This window comes from Spizellomyces punctatus (genome assembly GCF_000182565.1).
Source record: "Spizellomyces punctatus DAOM BR117 chromosome Unknown supercont1.11, whole genome shotgun sequence".
NCBI classification, from domain to species: Eukaryota; Fungi; Chytridiomycota; class Chytridiomycetes; order Spizellomycetales; family Spizellomycetaceae; genus Spizellomyces; species Spizellomyces punctatus.
The window spans coordinates 45,506-65,566 of record NW_015971547.1 but is presented as its reverse complement, the minus strand read 5'-3'; the positions used below and the strand labels follow the sequence as shown (position 1 = coordinate 65,566).

Sequence of the window (20,061 nt, the reverse complement as noted above, 5' to 3'; positions counted from 1 at the left end):
TCGTCGTCGATTTCGTTGTCATTGCTCTTCCACTTTTTTGCACGGCCAACTCTTACTGACAACCACTAGCAGGTCATAATAAGAATTCTGCATAAATATAAGGAATTTAATGCAGATGCAGATATCCCCTTCAACGACTGGTGCGAACGAACAGTTGCAAACTCAAAAGTTGAACATCTAGTATCACGTGTAATACCAAATCGACAGCTTCCCACTTGCGCGGTCAAGCTTCGCCGAGGACCAGCGGAAGCACATTTCTTCCTTTTTACGTTTGTTGGACAACGGAACATAGTGTCGCTGATATTCTGGGGACCATGTTCAAGTCAACTGTTGGGCATGCGCCTGAGGGCGTTCCGGTGCTGCCAGATCACCAGATCGATGCGCTGCTGGCACGATTGCGAAGCGAAGGTTCCGTTGGGCCCTTCAAGTCTGTGCCCACCGTTGATGCAAAAACAAAAACAGTCGATGAGGTGGTTGCCGTCGTACAGGACGGCATACTGCACGGCATTCCGGTCGTCGTTCAAAATTCGTTTGCAGCGTGGAGAGACTCTGGGGAAAACGACCACGATCTTCATGATGACGACCTCTTTACGATTGACTGGCTGAAACAGAACGAAGAAGGTACACACTTGCTGGTTCGCAATGTATGTACAGGTGAGGACGTTGACATGTCGGTCGGCGCCTTTGTGGATTACTTGCACGAGAAGCCGCCAGAGGAGAGACAGCAAGAAAGAAACCTATTGTATGGAAAAGACATCGTTTGTCCAGGCGCCTGGGCGGAACGAACGCATCAAAGACTGCCGGCGTATTTCCAGTATAAGGGTCCCAATGACCTGGTCCCTCTCCTCCCTGCGCATTTGCAACCCGATAATCTGATGGCATACGTGGGTACGTGGATGTTGTATATTACTATGAACGCATTATATGTCTTACGTACTGCGGGTGATTGCTACAATAGGCTTCGATGGAACCAATACCCCAGGGCATACAGACCTATGCGGATCCGTAGGGCACAATGTCATGGTAATCAAATCCTTACACTAGTGCATCCTAGATTCGTGAAATTTAGGGTGCCCCCTTTAAGGTTCATGCCGACGAAGGTGCAAGAGCTATCTGGTTTCTTGCTGACTCAGGCTCTTTGGAGAAAGTGTCAAAATTTTGGCAAGAGCAAGGGCATTCAATATATGAGGACAACTGTGAGGAGCGAATCATTGTTTTGAGTTCCCGAAAATGCTTAATTTCTCAAAGGCGTCTCTCAATTTATAACAATAAGTCTTTGCTTCGCTCGAACTCCTGGAAAACGCACCGTTCACAGTGTACGTCATTGAGCAGAAACGCGGCGATTTCGTTTTAGGTATTTATCGCGCCGCCTTCTGTGCGGAGGATCGTCCATTGGCTAAAGCTCTGTACGATAGTACCTCCAGAAGCCGCACATCAGGTGCTAAACAAAGGCGGCGTCACCATCAAGGTATGCATATATGGAAAACTTCTGCTTTTCAGCGCTTGAACATGCTTTTGGTTCTGTGCAGGTGTCATGGAACAGAGTCACAGTCGATTCATTGCGGAGATGCGTGGATCGAGTTCTTGCCGAATATCAGGCGCACATGCGGCCTGAGATATATCGTATCAAAGCACTCGTACACAATACTTTGCTCTCGATGACAAAAAAAGCTGTGGACATGCAAAACGGACCTGACGAAAGATCTGTTGAGGACTTTAGATCTGTAATCGAGTGCTTTGCCGCCGTGGTGAAGGAGGAATGGATAGAGGGGTCGCCTGAACATCTACCAACCCGGTGGAGCGATGCAGATCAACCGCATTCTCGGACATGTGATTTTTGTCGAGCAGACATTTGGAATCGGGGCTTTACCTGTATAAAATGTGCTCACCTACCTGACGTATCCGGAAAGGGGGAAGAGGTTGCCTCTGCTCTTCCGCAAAATGCACGAAGATCTGAAGTTCAGACTGTGGATATCGAGCATATTTTGATGAACAGAAAGAGAGCTCAAACGGGAATAATCGAACCAATCAAGGGTAACCCGTTTGGCCAGATCTTCAGTCCTATGGAAAGCGATTCGCAAAGTCATGCACCTTCAACATCACCCAGGAAGGCCAATCGAAATGGCACAGTCGCGCAGGAAGGCCTGTTAACGGCCAAGAATTCTACACTGGAAGTCACCAACGGTAGCGAACAAGCTGAAGCCAACAACAGCCCACTTCCGCCAATACCAGAGAACGATGACGCTACAGCATCTAGTCATGGCGAGCCTAGGATACAGCGGGTCCGCAGGGACCGTAACAAGAAACCTGACGAGCCAAATGCTAACGGTACCTCCTTTGTTGGGAATGGCCAAGTAGACAACAGCAGCACTGTCAAGCAAGTTAGCACTGAAAACAGGGCTCCGACGTCCACTCCAGCGATATCAATGAAGGAGTCAAATTCTTCCACAGCTACGATTGTTGGGAAAAATGAGCAGGAGAACCGCTCCCAAATTGAGCTAGAAGACGAGTTTGATATATGTCTGGGGTGTTACGCACGTGGTCGGAGTTGCCCTCACGAAAAGGCCATGACCTTTCATCAGTATCTCCCTATGCAAACATTGAAGAGCCAATTGGAGGAAGCTGTAAAAGCGTACAATCGCATTTGTAAATCACCCGAAGGGCATCTCTCCAAAGAGTGGATAGAGGGGTGAGTTGCTACCTCCGCTCAGAGCCTCCGTTTGGAATCGTTTGTACCTTACCATATTTGGTTAGGATCTTTAATGGCTCGAGCAATGTTCTGCCAACCGCCACTATCGCATATCATATATATCTTTTCCGCACTGGGGTTCGTGTAGTCTGCATTGAATGGTTTCATTAGGCATGCTAATCCCTTTGGTCAAGTAGAGAGAGCATGCCAGATCAAAATGCTGTCACGCTTGTCGTTCTTCGGTGGGGTCGCCTCCATGGTGAGATTGAGAGTGTACAGGAAAGACCTTTGTGCAACTTCAGCTTACCGGTGGAACCTGATTGCAGGACTTTCGCGTCTGACGCTTGCGGAACACCTTACTGTGCGCGGTGTCTCTGGAACAGATTTGGTCTCCGGCTCTTTGATGTCAAAAAGGTATGATTGCTGACCCAACATGTAGTTTTTACCGTCCACTGAAAGGGCTTTTCATTGTGGTGTAATCTAGGACCGAAACTGGGTATGCCCGAAATGCAATCACAACTGCAACTGCTTGAACTGCCTCAAACGATGGGACAGCAGCAAACCAATTCCGTTCCCCATTCCTACCGGAGACATTATCTTCGTGTGTGAACAAGGGCACTATTTAGAACACCGACATTCTAATGTTCTTGTTTACGATAAGCAGTACCCAACTGGTCCCATGTTCAAGGATAACAAATTCGTAGTGGAGCCTCCTCCGGTAAAGGCCTTGTTTGACTGTGCTAGACTCTGCTTTTATTGACATTTCCTTTCGGATTCAGGCTCTGTTCAAACGAGACATTGTTGGAAAAATCCGAAGAGGCGTAAAAAGAGTTGCGGAAGAAGTACTGTCTGCGATCACCCCATCCAAGAAAGTGAAATCTTCTGACTTGGCGTTGGAACCACGATCATCACGACGGAAGTCGATCAAAACGGAGGCGATGATATCACCAAGCGCTACGACACCCACTACCGCCAAAAGGAAGATGGTACAGGTGCGTGTTTGGTCCTCATCTGCACTATTTGTATGAAAGGGAATATTCATCCTCCTGTGGCTGAAGACTAAAAGTGGCCGAAAAGTACCCCAACTCCCACCAACCATCTGGGCACCGGTGCCGGAAGAAGAGATCGATATGGAGTATCATCCGCCTACGAATACCAAGCGACCACGTCAGCCATCGACCTCCGCGCGCAAGGGCAACCCATCTACTACTTCGCACGATGGTGTAAATCCACCACACTCCGCTGTCGACGTACATAAAATGGGACCTCCACCTCCCACCTACATTCGCAAAACTAAGACTCCACGGTTGAAACTTCAGACGGAGGAAGGGCCAGATAGATCTTGTCGTGAGATTCTTTCCAAGATGGACCTCGATCCCGCATTTTTGAAAGAGTACTTTGTGGAAAGCATGAGCTTGTGCCAGGAGCGAGGACCACTGTGGGCTGGCGTGCACGCAGATGATACTTACAAGGAGATGCTGGGGTTGGCCAAGAGATGATATCCCTGTCTGACCTATTATTTCAGGTGTCGGATAGCGGCAGGTCGGCTGGAATCGTGCAAGTGGGTGTCTATGAATGGAATTGGCGGAAGACCAATGTCTATAAGCGTGCTGTGTGATATCAATGCAGTGAAAGCACCGCGGCACTTGAAGTATTCATTGATCAAGAATGATCAGGGCAATTTGCCGGTGCTAACGAGGAAACTACAGCTCAATGACACTGCCAGCACAGAGCCACACATTTAGTGTTCCTTAACGATGTAGATATTTATTGAGATCATTATTCAGTACCAAATCATTCTTTTCATGTATGTATGCAACATGAGATGTCCCTTGTTTAAGCAGCAAGGATGGTCGAAATTCCTCTCCTTTTGAGATCCGCCTGTACCGTGTCCGTTGGACTCAGGAACTCACTAGTCGGCAACAGTTTTAATGCAACCGTAGAGCTTGGACGCACATAGTCTCGCGCTGCTGCTGATCCCTTGCTGCTTTGCCATCCGAGTATGTAGGGAAGCCAATGCCAACGATTGACCGTTGCCAAGCTTGCGATTAGCCAAAAGCAAAATTCGCCGTAGGTCACTGAAAGGAGATAATAAGCCCTTTCGAATAGCTACAGACATAAACAAACATACTCACTGAATCTCAGCCCCTCTTCCTTCCAACGATCGTAACCGCCTGAACTCTTGTGGCGGTTACCTGTTGGGAACAGGCCATAATGTCGCGCCGAGGTCTCTTTTTGGGATATTGCTGCTGTTCTCTGTGATATCCAATCTGCTGCCTCCTTTGTGCTTGGGCGGGTGGAAGTATCTAGCAAGTACATAAGCATGGTACGGGTGACCATTCCTGTGTGGAATGCTGCCGCTGTGGCCACACCATCCACGTACGTCTGCAAAGCCAAATCATTAAAATCTCGTGTATGGCCGCCTTGCAATGGTCGTAATACCAATTACATGATTGAGGAAGCAAAGGGTTGGATAACTTGGCGAAGACATCAAGAGATGCAAATGTGGGGGCTTGTACTCGTCGTTCGAATTTGACCCTTGCCAGACTTTCCGGTCGATGAATGTCAGCTCGGGATGCTTGAAACCAGTAGCGCAGCAAACAACATCGGATGACAAATGCACTGTGCGTCTTTGATTGGGCAAGAGGGAGTCTTTCCCAATCATGCTTCGGGAGTCCCACTCCACGCTCACGTTCACACCCGTTGTATCAAACGCTTCTATGTGACCACGGACGTATCGGATTTTGCCAGTGCGAATGAGCTGCAGGAATCTCGGGTTGAGACAGGGCGTTGAGGCGTAAAAGGGCCGTTTGGGAGTCATTCCTCGAAGCTCATGACCGTACCAAAAGCGGCGTAGGAAACCCTCATAAAGGTAACCAAAGTCAACTGGAAGTACGGAAGATAGCCAGGCAATGACGGGCTCACGCGGCATCCTTCATCAAGGTGTCAAATTTAGCATTCGTTCCGAACAATTTAGCGATTTTATGTATCACAACGTACATCCACTTGTCATGTCTTGCCAAAACCGTAACTTCAATTTTCTCTGGTCCAAATCCAAGCATCCCCTCATTATCAGGACCAATCTTGTTGAGAATGTAGTCAACAAACTCAACCGCAGACGCTCCTGATCCTATCACCACGTATTTCAACCCTCCTTTTGGTATCTGCAAAGGTATCTGCAAAGTGTCCATTTTCGCTGAGTGAACTTTGGTGCCTGCAAAAGAGGAAAGCCCTTCCCAGACAGGGATGTTTTCCGGCCCGCAGGTTCCGACTGCGGAGATAACTCCATCAAATGTTTCACCGTCCACATCCCATGTCGAATTAGAGCTCGGAGTCACCTTCCTCACACGTATGTTGAACCGAGTGCGCTTATGGAGATCGTATAGCCGGTATATACGCTAAAGGTACGAAAATTAGCCTTGCATGAACTTTCAATAATATAAAGCGCCTACTACCTTTGCCTCGTCAAGAATTTCATCACGTTTCGGGAACTGCGTCCGGAAGCCGACCAGGGGATGGAAGCGGTAGAAAAGAGAGGGAAACTGAAGTGACGACGTCTCATTGACTCTTTCAAGGAGTTGCTAGGTATAAGCCATTGTTTCCAAGCAGCAAGTCCAGATCGTTCGTCGCTAGTTGGCGAGCCTACCTAGACCAGACTCCGCCAATTTGGTCGGACGCTTCAAAAATAACTACTTCCACACCGGACGCTAGACAGGCTGCGGCAGCGCCTATACCATTGAGACCTAGAGCATATATTTCAGAGGAAGCAGGAAATAACAACATCCCGAGTCGCGCTCACCAGCGCCTATAATCGCCACGCGGGGTGCATTAGCTTGGGGCCGGTTGCTTTTGGAAGGATAAAAAGGAGACCAGGGGAGGTTGTTCAACAATGAAATTCCCTTGAGAATAGCGTACGAAAACGAAAAGGTTAGTAGCATGATAAATAAACATAAATAAAGACCCTACCAGTGAGATGTAGTTCCCGACTGTGCCTGTAAGATCTGTCAAGAAGGCTATGATACATGTGACAACGTAGGCAACGGACGGCATTGCGCAAACTGGAAATTGGACTAGGGGTTGAAAGTAGGAATGGGGTTTTTATGTTAGAGCGTTCGAACGAAACTGATCATGTAAGGCGGCTACGCGCATGTGGCACAGTTTTGCCCTGTCGATCGATTACCCAGCTTCTTCTGGAAAGGTGCTGGACGAGAGCACTGCACATGTAGATGACCGCGGCTTCCCATCAAGATGCTTGGCTGTCTCCCTCTCCGGCATCTGATAAGATGGCATCATGGCACACCGCATTTCTTGCATTTCTTGGCGCAAAGTCGGAACTTGGAATGATGTAAAAGACTGAATCCAACTTGCAAAAGAAACATCGCTAAGGAAGAATTTATTGTACAAGTACATTGACGTAGACATTAGGCAGTTTTCGACAGCGCTCTGTGTCAATCCCAGCTATCAATTTTTCCTCCCAGAATGTGTCGCCCTCGGCTGCTTGGGCAATCGGGATCAGATATTGCTCGAGGAAGCAGTTGGTGCGTTTTTGATCCTTTTTAAAGACTTTTCCAGAAGCCTTATGGGAGAGATATGTTAAAACACCATATTTCACATATCAGAAATATAAACAAGACGGAGCGCTACCTGAGATTTCTCGAACTCGGTCGCCATACGTTGGTCAAGAGTCCGCCAACCAGCGGCATCATACTCAATATCCCTCCCAAAGCCATGTTAAAGACCATTCTGCCCATTACATCAGACGGGAGATCTGGAACTTGTGACGCGAGAACTACTGGATACGCCGCAACCGCTATGGTTATCGCGGTACCCACGACCGGGGGAAGCAGTGTACTCAAGCCAAGGCGATAATTGATGAATGGAATTCGAAGAAATGTCTCGAGATATCTTGCAGGGATACGAATGAAGTGTATTCGACGTCGGACTTGCTAGAATACCATACATATGTGAGATTGGACGTATCTAACGTACCCAAATGTCGTGCATTATCAACCTCCAATGTCAACGGACTGAAAAAAGTCTTCAATGAAGTACTCAAAATCCCCACTCCCGCGTGAAAACTTAAGCGAATTAACCTAACAGAGTTGATAAAAAACCGATAGATCTGAGCGATGCGATGGAAGAAGCCCGTATGCTGAGCCGTTGGAGGTGCTACAATCATCGGCATAGACGATGCACCATGCTGGGATACGCAGTTGAGTGATCTCAGGAAAAACATAGCAGAAAAGTTGTTGGTTGGACGCTGCAAAAGACCTCCCCAAAAGCCAATCTCCGCAGGGTGTCCAAACGACCTTACGTCATGTGCTGTGCTGCCTTTCCACAGCAGTTCTGAGCGTGAAAACACGCTGCTGCTTGATCTCTCAACTGCAATTCTACATGGCAGCCGAAACGCAATCGGAACAGCTCTCCGCCACGGACACAGATTCCGAGTCCATAGTCGTCGTTGAGAAGCCCAGCGAAGAGGACTTGGATGAAAGTCCTCTCGAGCAACAAGATGATATTCCGCCGCTTGTTGCGGACGACGACAAAGACGTCGATGCAACAGAATCAAAAACCTCCAAGACGCTATATGACGGTGCCAAAATACTATTGTTGGTGGATGCTTTGAGTGTCTCTGCACCTCACTCTCCGCCATTGGAACAATTGTCAAAAGCGGCAGTTCTTCAAGGCGATCCTACCGGTGATGCACCCGCAAGCCCCGCAGCAGCGGCAGAGCCTGTAGCGACGTCTACCGAGCTCTCTTCTCCCGGCACGGACCCAACCGCTGACAAGACACAGGACTTGTCTTCTCTTGAACCCAACCAACAAGTACCTGACCCAATAACAACCGAAACCCTTCAAACCAAGCTCGCTCCGGACAGTGGTATTATAACTGATGATAAGGATAGCTCCGAAGGAAATGAAGACGCAGGAATAGTTACTGACGATGAAGGAGACGAAGCCGAAGCCCTTCGTTTGACTAGCAATAATTATGACAAGATCGAGGATGAAATGGCCGAGGACTTGCGCGAGGCCCGCCACCATGTCGTCCAGCCGCCGACAGAACAGCAACCTGCGCATGATGTTGGGATTTTGGAAGAGATCTGGAACTCTATTTTTACACCCGGTGTCAATTCGCGAGTTCAGGGCGTTATGAATCTGTCATTTGCTGGCCTATTCCTATCGCTCACCGCTCTGGCGGTGGCAACGGGAGGCAACATGCATGTGCTCGCATTGATGGCCATTGCAATTTGCCTCTTCCTTTCTGTTCAATGGTAAGCTATGTGCTCTCTCGTAAACTCAGCATGCCATAACAGCTGACTTTTACTTTTCGAAGGTTTCTGAGAGAGCTAGCACGAATGCCACCACCGCCGGCGGAACCCATTGCAAACACTGGTCCCAGCAAGAAAACGGATTAAGTGATGAGTACTAGTGAAGGAATGAAGTGAGGGTGGGATTTCTATATATGTAGCTGTATTTTTTGGTCGTATATGTGCTGATATTGTGAATACTTATCAAGTTACTGCTGTACTGTAACGAGTTCTCCGTGTAGATGAAGGTTGCGCTATTTACATGTATATCCTTCTCATCGGTAGAATATGCATACAACACAACCATTCTGATCCGACGGGATAAGCAACAAGAATATAATTCCATATCTTGTTTGCTCAACGAATAAATTGCGTGGCCGTACCATGGCATTACTGAAAAGATTTTGCAGACTCCAAGGGGTAAAAGTTCAAACAAGCTCAATTCTAATGTACAGCAAGAAGCAACAAAAACATTTCAAAAATAAAGTAAAGAATAATGAGAAACCAGCAGACTGCCATCATCCACCTCAAGTACACGCCTACCGAACCGACTGTGCACTACACTAATGCCCTACAGCTTCTTGTATATCTTCTTTCTCCGACTATCGTATTTGAAAGTTTGTTTAAACAGCCGACTCTGATAGTAAGGCTGCAGATCATGAATACGAAGTTGCCTGGCACGCATTTCCAACTCTTCCGCATCAATTTCGACGTCGTCAGGCATTGTATCCCGCCGGAAGTAGCTGAAGCGAATGTGCTCGGCAACAATCTCGGATAGGATGTGATGAAGGAGCTCGAAAAAGTCGCGATCTCTTGAGAGATACTTGTCAAATGCCTAGAACACCAATGCGCTTAGAGAGGTCGAAAAAACAATCAGCAATGATATTAGAGGATACCTTTTCCATTTGCTTCTTAACAGAGTACTTTTGCGAGCTGATGAAGCTCTTTATAGTGACGGAAATAGCTCGATCAACATCATCTTGTCGCACAAAGTCGCGCAGATGCATCCGCGCAAATGCTTCCGACATACGGATGATTGATTCAAGATAACGGACTGTGATCGGAATACCTCCAGTCATCTTCAACAGACGAATGTAAGCTAATGCGAAATTGTTTGTTTAGGACCTTCCTTGGCCGCAATTTCACATACCATGGATTCCCGCCGGAGTTCAGAATAGAGTTTTTCCAGCTTGTGGTGATCAATATCTGCAATACGAGGGTAGACCTTATCACGGGCATACATGATGTATTTTCGCAAAAGGTCTTGTGGGATAATCTAGACCAAATCAAAGTGATCAGACGGAACATCAGCTTCCATTGCACATTGTTGCAGGCTTCAAACAAACTTCAGGCTTACATCTTCGTCAACTGGAGGTGCCAATGATTCTGAACCCTCCTCCTCCTTATACAGAGGGTGGCTGCGAATATGACTGTTCACAACGAACTGAGCCAATCGCTCGTCAACTACGGGATCTGCTACATCCTTGACCACACAAAGTACATCAAAACGCGACAGAATGGGTTCCGTGAGCTCCACATTTTGTGAAAATGGAATCTGCGTGTTGTAACGACCGCGGATAGGATTTGCGGCAGCAATTACAGCACACCGCGCCTGCAAAGTAGTGACGATACCAGCCTTGGATATGGAGATACTCTGCTGCTCCATTGCTTCGTGGATAGAAGTCCTGAATAAGGGTAATATCTGGTTTCAGGGATCGGGCCGTCGAAGAGAGACGAAAGACTGGCGGGGGGGATGTATTGACTCACCGGTCCTGATCATTCATCTTATCAAACTCATCAATCAAACAAACGCCTTTATCTGCCATGACAAGTGCACCACCCTCCAGGGTCCATTCCTTGGTGACAGCATCCTTATGCACGGAAGCTGTCAGTCCGACGGCGGATGCACCTTGCCCAGTAGTGTATACCGCACGATGTGCAGTCTTTTCAGCATACTTTAAGAATTGCGATTTGGCTGTACCGGGGTCACCGAGCAGGAGAACGTTGATATCCCCACGGAGGCGATGCTTTCCTTGGGGATTTTTGAATACACCACCAAACATGGCCAATGCCAGGGCGGTTTTAATGTCTTCGTGGCCATATATAGATGGTGCGATTGACTTTATGATCTAAAAGCGTTACCGGTAAGATCGCCGCACGACCCAACTAGACATAGTGAACGAAGGTACCCTGGTCAAAATACGTGGATCCTTCGACAAAGCACGAATGCTCTTCTGATCATCTTCAGTCAAACGGAAGCTTGCAAACGCGTCCTCTTTTTTGCTGATATGATTTGTCTCAATCACGGTTGCAAAAACAGGAAAGCCGTTGCGCGTGTTCAAGGATACATCAAAATTGTTTCGGTAGATACCAGTGACCTCCTAGAAAGGAGATGCATTACTAGAACGTTCAGCGTCTCCCTCATACCGATAACCAACCCATACCACTTCTTCTCCGGGCCGCGCATAATCCACCAAGTCCCATAAACATATTACATCTTTGTGCCTTGGCAACCGCCCGGCTGGCACAGAGCCGGGTGTTTCCTGCAACGTCATACGTTGATAGTTCCGATATACGGTCTGTGGACAGAGGTTTAGGATGGGACCCAAGGTGAGCCTGACAGGAGTTGCACTGACCTCTACGCTGTTAACGTTAAACGGCCCTTTGGATTGACAATTCGGGCAGTTACCCACTCGTATCTCGGTATTTGCATCTTGATAATAAGGTCCGATCACCGCACCACACTTGACGCAATCGTACTTGACGTACTTGAGCTGAGGGAACACTCCTGTTCGTCTAGTCACCACCCCCGTTACTCTGACCAATGTATTCAGGTGACTTTGCCTGAGGTCCCTCAAAGTCTCGCACACAGGCAGGTCCGTTATCCGAACATGAATTTCACTTTTGATTTGGTCATATTCTTCAAACCCGGAGAGAACAACTTCCAGAGCCACAACATCAAAGATTTTGAGGACTTCGGCGGGTGCATTGGCAACGTAAAACGCAAGGTTTGCTTTCGTTTCAGCTAAATGCAGATAACTAACTTCCAGAGACTCTCCATTGGCTTATGCGAAACCAGATCAGTTCATTGAACACATGAACGTTCCACAGGCCCTCAGAATACCTTCACACATGGCTTTGATCCTTTCTCCGTAGACAGATTCCCCATTTTCATTGACAAAGGAGGTCAAAAAGTGATGAAATTCACGTTTGATTGTTTGCCGAGGGCCTTCCATAACCACCCATTCGTTCAAAGGCCCTCTAACATCACCAATGTCAGCTGGCACCTCCATCTGCGAAGCAAATTAGATTATGACTTCCGAGTGCGGTACAGCGTGACTCTTACATCGCCGTCCAGATCCAACTGCAAATCAGGATCAATATTCTGTCTCCTTCGTCGACGTATTGGCATAGGCCCTTCCAAATCGTCGTCGTCTAGGGCGAGTCAGAACGGTCAGAAGAGACGAAATATCAGAAATTTCATCTTATGGTTAGATCCCCACCTTCGTCCATATATGCAGCTGGAAGCCTTCCATCCCGCCGTGCCTCTTCTCGGTCCCTTCGACGCAACTTTGCCTCGACAAGCCGCCGTGTTTCCATATCCATCTGTTCAAAGTCCTCATTCTCCAGTTCTTCGTCAATCTCATATCGATCCAATCGAATATTCTCGCGATAGTCGCTAAAAGACAAGTTAAGTAAGGACACATGATCGACGTTTTGCTCGGCCGCCGCTCGTATCGCAAAGCATACTTGTCGACATTGTCCCCAAACAGATCTTCCCCGTCCCCATCCTCCTCTTCCTCGTCCACCATGTCAAGAACATCATCAATTATAGCCTCTTCTTCTACCTCGGCCTCTTCAAAGGGTGGCAGACTTGATTCCCTTTCCCTTCCAGGGTCGTCAAGTCCCGGAGAACTGGCCCGAGCATCTGGTGCAGGAGAGGTTGCACGAGGACGTTTTCTGTCAACCTGATTAATATTCGGAAAGAAACGGTAAGACGCTACGGCAGTAACTAGGGCAGAATGAAGCGATAACCCACTGAGCAAGGTGCCTTACCATTTGGTCTTGCTCACGATTTCTTAATGGTACAAGTGTTTCTTTTGAACGGAGTGGCAGATACACGAGCTATGTGTGGCCGCACAATCCCTAGCACAAGTTCTTTGCCGGGTGCGTAGGACAGATGCTGGACGGGAACGGAGGAATAGATATCTGCTCGAGGTCCTCAAAATGTGAAATTCGTGTCCGAGATGGACGGACATCCTAAAAAGGATAAATGAATATGCTTGCAGCTATGGATGTGTGTCCGAACATTTGGACTTCAACTATGAACGCTTTCGCTCTGATCAAGTGGACCAGTTACTGTCCTCATGTTAAAGCGACGTTGCAGAGAAACATTTACATAGATACATCATTACAAAGAAAGAAAAATCACAGAAAATGGACGGTGTTATCAGAGTCCGGAACAGAGGCAAGGAGTTGGCAGTTATCGACGGATTGAGCCGAGCCAAGATCCTGTGTCAGCCATCACGCTAGACGTTCCATCGTCACCCTCGTAGGCCTCCAGTGTTAAGGGATAGTCGTACTCATAATCATCTCTTGGGGCCCTATTGACAATGTAGAGCCGGTGGTCCTTGATGGAATAGCTATCTTCGTCAAGCCTCGTATATGACGAGTATTGGAGGCTAGGGACAGTACTATTCAAGGTAGTACTTTTCTCATTCTCTAGTTCCATGTTGTGAATTTCTTCTTTGGCGCAAATTGAAGAAGACATGGTCGCCGGTGCCTCACCCGGGAAGGGGACGACGGTTGGGTATTGGGCGGGATCAGTAAAATATCCCGTGGCGGGATCGGCTGGCTGAGGCGTTAGGATTGCACCATGTGCGGCATCTGTAGTAGGAGCGTAATCATCCGGATATTGGATTGCAGGAAATGGTGCCTCTGGAACATAAATGTACTCATACTGAGGTTCGTTGGCCGAAAATCCGATTGTAGGGTAATCGACGGCTTTAGAAAGGGCACCGGTGTCAGTATTGTCCATCGTTGGCGTTATGTCTATGTGTGGATTCGACGTGGTATTGGACACGGTGGCCACGGCACCGGGGTCTCGGCGGGCTTTTGCCCTCTTAAACTGGCGGTCGTATCGATTGTCCGGTTCGGTGGACAAGTCCATCTCAGCTATCAGTTTTGCGTGCATATTCCTCAGGGTTAACTGCCGACGCTTAAACGCGGCGAAATAACCAATGCCTACAACCAATTGGGACACAGCTATTCCCGCTACTACGTAAATCCAGCGATTCCGAGAATTATCCGTACCACCAGAACGGATGGTAGAACTGGGAGAACTTTGCACATCTGGAGCCACCGCAATGCCGTAGATACCCAGCGCCAATGAGGCAAACCCAATCAGGAGCGTATTAATCGACAGAATGGCATAGACCAAAAAGGGACCCTGTTGGTAAGCCTTGGTTTGGCCCCTACTGCATAACAAATGGAAGAACCCGCCCAAAGCCGTAGCAAGAAGTAAACTTCCGTATGCATAGAAACCTATGTGAAGCGCCATCGTCAATACACCGAATGTGTCCATCAAGATTGCAAGACGAACCGATTCGTATAATGGATTTCGCAATGGAGCTGTCAGTGTGCCATTGTGGAAGGGAGTATCCAAAGAGTGATGCAGGAACAATTGCAGTGTAAAGAATGAACAAAGAAACAAGTAGGGCACATGTATTGGCCAGAAGAATCCCCACTCCAAGGCGGGTTTCCGAGACACCCATGCTTTATAATGTTGACCTGTATGAGGCTTTTAGATGAAATTGGAAAACAACAACAAGACGGACGGAGCATCAAGCAAGATCTATAAGTAATTTTAAAAAATCCTGTCGGCGCAGACTCAAAAGATAAGAATCGAGGGGGGGAATCTCAGCTGCACGGGGGGAGATGGTGAACCGTCAAACGCGTGAGCGATCGACTGCTTACGTGATTCAGATCACGTTTGTTCTTAGTTATCTTGTTGGCATGGCAATTTCGTTCTCGCTTTGCTTTCGGCGGAGGCCTACAGGACTTTTTCCATTGCCCACCTTTTTTTTCATTTCACAACTTTGGCACGCAAGATGCTCGTCCTTCCAGGCTCGGTCGCTCTGTCCGCATTTAGGACAGAGAAGCTGCTGCTGGATGTGAAGACTCGATGCAATGCCATAGCCGACATACGAGCGTTCTACGTCCACTTTGTTCGCACCTCGGATGCCTTCTCGTCTTTGTCGCACGAGAAGGTGGAAACAGTCACAGCTACTCTGAACGCACTCCTACGATACGGCTCTGTGGAAGCAAACACTTTTACCAAAGAAGAGCAGACTTGGCGGCACGCTCTGGCCACTGGAAGCCGCTTGCCTGCAGATGGAAAAGACGCCCGCCAGCTCTTTCTCGTTTTACCGCGACCCGGAACCATTTCCCCGTGGTCATCGAAGGCTACTGATATTGCTCGCACTTGTGGATTAGGACAGTATGTGAAGAGAATCGAACGCGGTATCGCTTTCTTTGTGCATACCGATGGCGGGAAATCAGTCTCGGATGCCGATTTAAGCTCGTTTGCCGACCAGTTACACGATCGTATGACTCAAGTCGTTCTTCGTACCATTCCTGCGGAAGGAGCAGTCTTTAATACTGGAGATCCCGCGCCTTTAAAATCCGTCGATCTTCTTGGCGCTGTCAAGTCAGGGGGCAATCCACGAGCAGTTTTAGCTGAAGCGAACCGGGCATGGGGCCTGGCATTGGCAGAAGACGAGATTGATTATTTGGTTGAAGCTTTCTTGCACCCTCCAGCAGGAGAGAAACCTCGGAATCCCACAGATGTTGAGCTCATGATGTTTGCCCAAGTGAACTCGGAACACTGTAGACACAAGATCTTCCGCGCTTCCTGGACTATCGATGGGGAAAATCGCGATCATTCATTGTTTGACATGATCAGGAATACATACAAACTTCACCCCGAGCACATCCTCTCCGCATACTCCGACAATGCTGCGGTATTAGAAGGGCCGGAGGGGATTCGATTCTCCGCTGATCCTGCAAACCAACATATCTACAATGTCAACATCGAGAAGCTTCATACGCTTGCGAAAGTTGAAACGCACAACCACCCAACAGCCGTGTCTCCGTTTCCTGGCGCATCAACGGGCTCAGGTGGAGAGATACGTGATGAAGGGGCGGTGGGTCAAGGATCAAAGTCCAAGGCAGGTTTGACTGGTTTTACCGTTTCAAACCTTCGCGTGCCGGGCTTTGTTCAACCGTGGGAGGCCAGGGAAGACGTCGGTCGACCGGGGCACGTGGCGTCACCCTTGGAAATCATGATTCAAGCTCCCCTTGGCGGTGCAGCGTTCAACAATGAATTTGGCAGGCCGAATTTGGCGGGCTATTTCCGTACGTACGAAGATCGTATTGCCACGGATAGTAGTTCAGAAGTGCGTGGTTATCACAAACCTATCATGATTGCCGGCGGTATGGGCACCGTGAGGCCCATGCATGTTTTCAAAAAGCACATCGAACCGGGGGCAAAGCTGATCGTCTTGGGAGGGCCATCAATGCTGATTGGATTGGGTGGTGGAGCGGCTTCATCAATGAGTCAAGGGCAAAGTTCGGCTGAACTTGACTTCGCTTCGGTGCAGCGTGAGAATCCAGAAATGCAGAGGAGAGCACAGCAAGTCATTGACACGTGTACTTCTTATGGCGACGACAACCCACTTGTGGCTGTTCATGACGTTGGCGCGGGGGGCCTATCGAATGCTCTTCCAGAAATTGTTCATGATTCTGATCTTGGCGCTGTATTTCAGCTGCGTGATGTGCCATGCGATGATCCGCGTATGAGCCCTATGGAAATATGGTGCAATGAATCGCAAGAACGCTACGTACTTGCTGTCCAACCTGAGCATCTGGAACTCTTCAAAGCTATCTGCGAACGTGAAAGATGCCCATTCGCCGTCGTAGGGGTCGCTACTGCTGAGAAGCGACTGAAATTGGAGGACTCTCTCCTTGGCACCACACCCATTGATCTGCCAATGTCGACACTCTTTGGTAAGCCACCCAAAATGCATCGGACTGCGACCACGCTCTCGCCAGAGCGACCACCATTCAAAATGCCGCTAGGCGCCGACATTCAAGACGCTGCAGAACGCATACTCCGGCTTCCGGCTGTTGCATCCAAGTCATTCCTAATCACAATTGGCGATCGAACGGTGACTGGCCTTGTTGCTCGAGACCAAATGGTAGGCCCCTGGCAAGTGCCTGTAGCAGATGTATCGATTACGTTCTCGAGTTACGAAGGGTATACGGGCCAGGCGATGGCACTGGGAGAACGAACACCTCTGGCGTTAGTAAACGCCGCAGCGTCAGCGCGGATGGCTGTCGCAGAGGCGCTCACTAATTTGGTGGCAGCTAACGTCGAGGAGCTGGGAACGGTACGTCTGAGTGCTAACTGGATGTCCGCTGCGGACCATCCGGGAGAAGGTTCTGCGTTGTATGATGCTGTCCAAGCCGTTGGCCTCGACCTGTGTCCAAAATTGGGTCTGACCATTCCGGTTGGTAAAGATTCCATGTCCATGAAGACAAAATGGCGCAGTCCAGAAGGAGAGGAGAAAGCTGTTACAGCGCCGTTGAGTTTGATCATCACCGCATATGGTCCAGTCACGGATGTGCGACAGACTCTCACTCCACAGCTTCGTACTGGAGAGGAAGAGACCACCTTGATGCTGATCGATCTTGCTTGCGGAAAACAGCGGCTTGGCGGAAGCTGTTTGGCTCAAGTTTATAATGAACTGGGGACAGAAGCGCCGGATGTTGAAAGTCCTCAAGCCCTCAAAGCGTTCTGGGATGCGATGCAGATAGCCCGCAAGCAAGGACTAGTGTTAGCGTACCACGACAGGTCGGATGGTGGTTTATTCACTACTATTGTGGAAATGTGCTTTGCCGGGCACGTGGGCTGTAGTATCGACCTTTCCCCGCTAGGAGGATCTGATCCGACCGCAGCTCTGTTCAATGAGGAGCTTGGTGCAGTCATTCAGGTGCGAACTTCGCAGGTTGACCAGGTACGCCGAGTCTTCAAGGAGGCCGGGTATCCATCGGTGCACCTTCACAGTATCGGAGTTGTTGGACAGACTGGATCAGATGCAATTACCTTTTCATGGGGAGCCTCGGTACGACTAGTGGGTTCACGACTTGTCTACCACAGGAGATGGGCCGAGACGTCGTATCGAATGCAGGCACTTCGTGACAATCCGGAGTGTGCCCAGGCGGAATATGATTCTCTGTTGGATGTCCACGATCCTGGGTTACGGGCAAAATTGAGCTATAACCCACAAGAAGATATAACACAGAATATTATCTTGAAAACTCCTTCGAACAACATTCCCCGTGTTGCTGTGTTGCGTGAGCAAGGAGTCAACAGTTATGGCGAAATGGCATTTGCCTTTTATAAGGCTGGATTCCAAGCTGTAGATGTCCACATGACCGACATCCTGAGCGGCAGGGTAAATCTTGACGGTTTTGTCGGGCTGGGGTGTCCCGGAGGATTTAGTTACGGGGACGTGTTAGGCGCTGGTGCTGGATGGGCCAAGAGCATTCTGTTGAATTCGCGCGCCCGAAGCATGTTTGCTCATTTCTTCGAGCGAGAAAATACCTTTTCATTGGGCATCTGCAACGGCTGCCAAATGCTATCTGGTTTGAAATCGCTGATTCCTGGTACAGGACACTGGCCAGCTTTCATGAGGAACCGAAGCGAGCAATTCGAAGCCCGTGTGGCTATGGTTGAAGTCCTGCCGACCGCGAGCATCTTTTTGAAGGGAATGGTAGGGTCACGGATACCAATCGCAGTCGCCCACGGGGAGGGGCGCGCAGAATATCCGGGGGGTGCTAAGCAAACCGAGGCGGCCATTGTGGACGGCACAGTTGCCCTGCGGTTCATAGATAACTACGGGGCACCAGCCGGTCGTGAGCGGTACCCATTCAATCCCAACGGAAGTGATGGCGGTATCACTGGGGTTAGCAGCAGGGACGGTCGGGTCTTGGCACTGATGCCGCACCCTGAGCGTGTAGTTCGGGCGTGGGCCAACACATGGGGGATTGATGTGGATGGGCGGGCAACCGGATGGGCTGAAGGAGAGTGGGGAGGATGGATGAGAATGTTTATGAACGCTAGAGTATGGGTGGAGGAAACGAGGGCGTAAAGAGTTTGATTTTTGAACATTGTATAGAATGAGCACAATTCATTATTTTTAGTAGATTAACCGCAGACACCATGACTGGAAGATTTAGCATTTGTATGCCCACGCTTGAGGAAGAGGGAAGCGATGGCGGGATTTCATAGGGCGACCATGAGCTGCTTAACCACGCTGCAACTAAATGCCAGAGGGCAACATGTCGGTCAGCAGGTAAATTGATGTAGATCTGTGCAATATCGTCCAAAGACTGGGTGAGGCGAATTGTCAACCAACCACGACAGCCAATGTCGTTCGAGGCTGGTCTTTTTACAGACAAAGGTGACTAGGTTGAACAGAAAAGCATCTGTCTGCTGCTATTCCTATCGCAAGTTGATGCACTGACGACGATGCCGTAAGAGGCACTGATGCAATGGAGCAAACGCACCCTCTCAGGTTGGGCCGGACTCTTTCTTAAGCTCAATGAGCATCTACTCATTGAACCCACTGCCATTTAGTCTCTGAACTGCATCCATCAAATGGACGGCCAATTGTAAACGTTCCATCTGACCGAATTTCAACGGCCTCGATCGAAATGAACGCTTTGAGCGCATCCCCGCCCTTTACAAAGGAGTCCTAGCTGGGAGATTTTTCCGGGGTTCTGATTTCTCGCCAAGGTTTAACTCTTTTTCCCACCGATTTCGTTCACATTTTCCATAAAATCACCGTCGTAATCTATGAAAAATACCAAGGATGGGCAAATGTGACCATTCTCCAGAAGCAACCCTGTATCCTACCCGTTGAGGGTCTTTTTATCTTTCTTCGTTGGTCGCATTGTCCACTATACGGCACATCACGGAGGGCGATTGTCGCTATTTAT

At 48.9% G+C, this 20,061-nt stretch overlaps 7 protein-coding genes across 7 annotated transcripts; 3 read left to right on the top strand and 4 right to left on the bottom strand.

The window, feature by feature from the left end:
* Positions 1–29: 29 nt before the first annotated feature.
* Positions 30–4,548, top strand: SPPG_06068 (uncharacterized protein). The gene is made up of 12 exons (XM_016754273.1): positions 30–888; positions 959–1,023; positions 1,085–1,196; positions 1,274–1,354; positions 1,416–1,468; positions 1,530–2,689; positions 2,755–2,827; positions 2,887–2,948; positions 3,016–3,103; positions 3,174–3,407; positions 3,469–3,681; positions 3,748–4,548. Exons 1-12 carry the CDS (start codon positions 315–317, stop codon positions 4,186–4,188), a joined length of 3,156 nt encoding a protein of 1,051 aa, XP_016606400.1. The 5' UTR covers positions 30–314; the 3' UTR covers positions 4,189–4,548.
* Positions 4,435–6,754, bottom strand: SPPG_06067 (uncharacterized protein). The gene is made up of 8 exons (XM_016754272.1): positions 6,656–6,754; positions 6,489–6,588; positions 6,336–6,432; positions 6,145–6,256; positions 5,690–6,087; positions 5,139–5,622; positions 4,825–5,074; positions 4,435–4,767 (listed from the first exon to the last, which is right to left on the bottom strand). The coding sequence occupies exons 1-8, from the start codon at positions 6,737–6,739 to the stop codon at positions 4,526–4,528; spliced, it is 1,767 nt and encodes a 588-aa protein (XP_016606399.1). The 5' UTR covers positions 6,740–6,754; the 3' UTR covers positions 4,435–4,525.
* A 328-nt stretch (positions 6,755–7,082) lies between these two features.
* On the bottom strand, positions 7,083–7,360 carry SPPG_06066 (uncharacterized protein; the record flags this gene model as incomplete). The annotated part of the gene is made up of 2 exons (XM_016754271.1): positions 7,083–7,265; positions 7,334–7,360. The coding sequence occupies 2 exons, from the start codon at positions 7,358–7,360 to the stop codon at positions 7,083–7,085; spliced, it is 210 nt and encodes a 69-aa protein (XP_016606398.1).
* SPPG_06065 (uncharacterized protein) lies at positions 7,171–9,375 on the top strand. Its single transcript, XM_016754270.1, has 3 exons — positions 7,171–7,227; positions 7,309–8,961; positions 9,024–9,375. Exons 2-3 carry the CDS (start codon positions 8,084–8,086, stop codon positions 9,103–9,105), a joined length of 960 nt encoding a protein of 319 aa, XP_016606397.1. The 5' UTR covers positions 7,171–7,227; positions 7,309–8,083; the 3' UTR covers positions 9,106–9,375.
* Positions 9,376–9,380: 5 nt separating this feature from the next.
* SPPG_09344 (uncharacterized protein) lies at positions 9,381–13,214 on the bottom strand. The gene is made up of 13 exons (XM_016757503.1): positions 13,054–13,214; positions 12,748–12,965; positions 12,501–12,676; positions 12,344–12,432; positions 12,122–12,290; positions 11,634–12,061; positions 11,442–11,576; positions 11,187–11,378; positions 10,765–11,126; positions 10,355–10,682; positions 10,148–10,273; positions 9,894–10,076; positions 9,381–9,832 (listed from the first exon to the last, which is right to left on the bottom strand). The coding sequence occupies exons 1-13, from the start codon at positions 13,054–13,056 to the stop codon at positions 9,569–9,571; spliced, it is 2,673 nt and encodes an 890-aa protein (XP_016606396.1). The 5' UTR covers positions 13,057–13,214; the 3' UTR covers positions 9,381–9,568.
* Positions 13,215–13,346: 132 nt separating this feature from the next.
* Positions 13,347–14,557, bottom strand: SPPG_09343 (uncharacterized protein; the record flags this gene model as incomplete). Its single annotated transcript, XM_016757502.1, has 1 exon — positions 13,347–14,557. One exon carries the CDS (start codon positions 14,555–14,557, stop codon positions 13,481–13,483), a length of 1,077 nt encoding a protein of 358 aa, XP_016606395.1. The 3' UTR covers positions 13,347–13,480.
* A 514-nt stretch (positions 14,558–15,071) lies between these two features.
* On the top strand, positions 15,072–19,346 carry SPPG_06063 (phosphoribosylformylglycinamidine synthase). The gene has a single exon (XM_016754269.1). It carries the CDS (start codon positions 15,108–15,110, stop codon positions 19,209–19,211), a length of 4,104 nt encoding a protein of 1,367 aa, XP_016606394.1. The 5' UTR covers positions 15,072–15,107; the 3' UTR covers positions 19,212–19,346.
* The last annotated feature ends 715 nt before the right edge of the window (positions 19,347–20,061 follow it).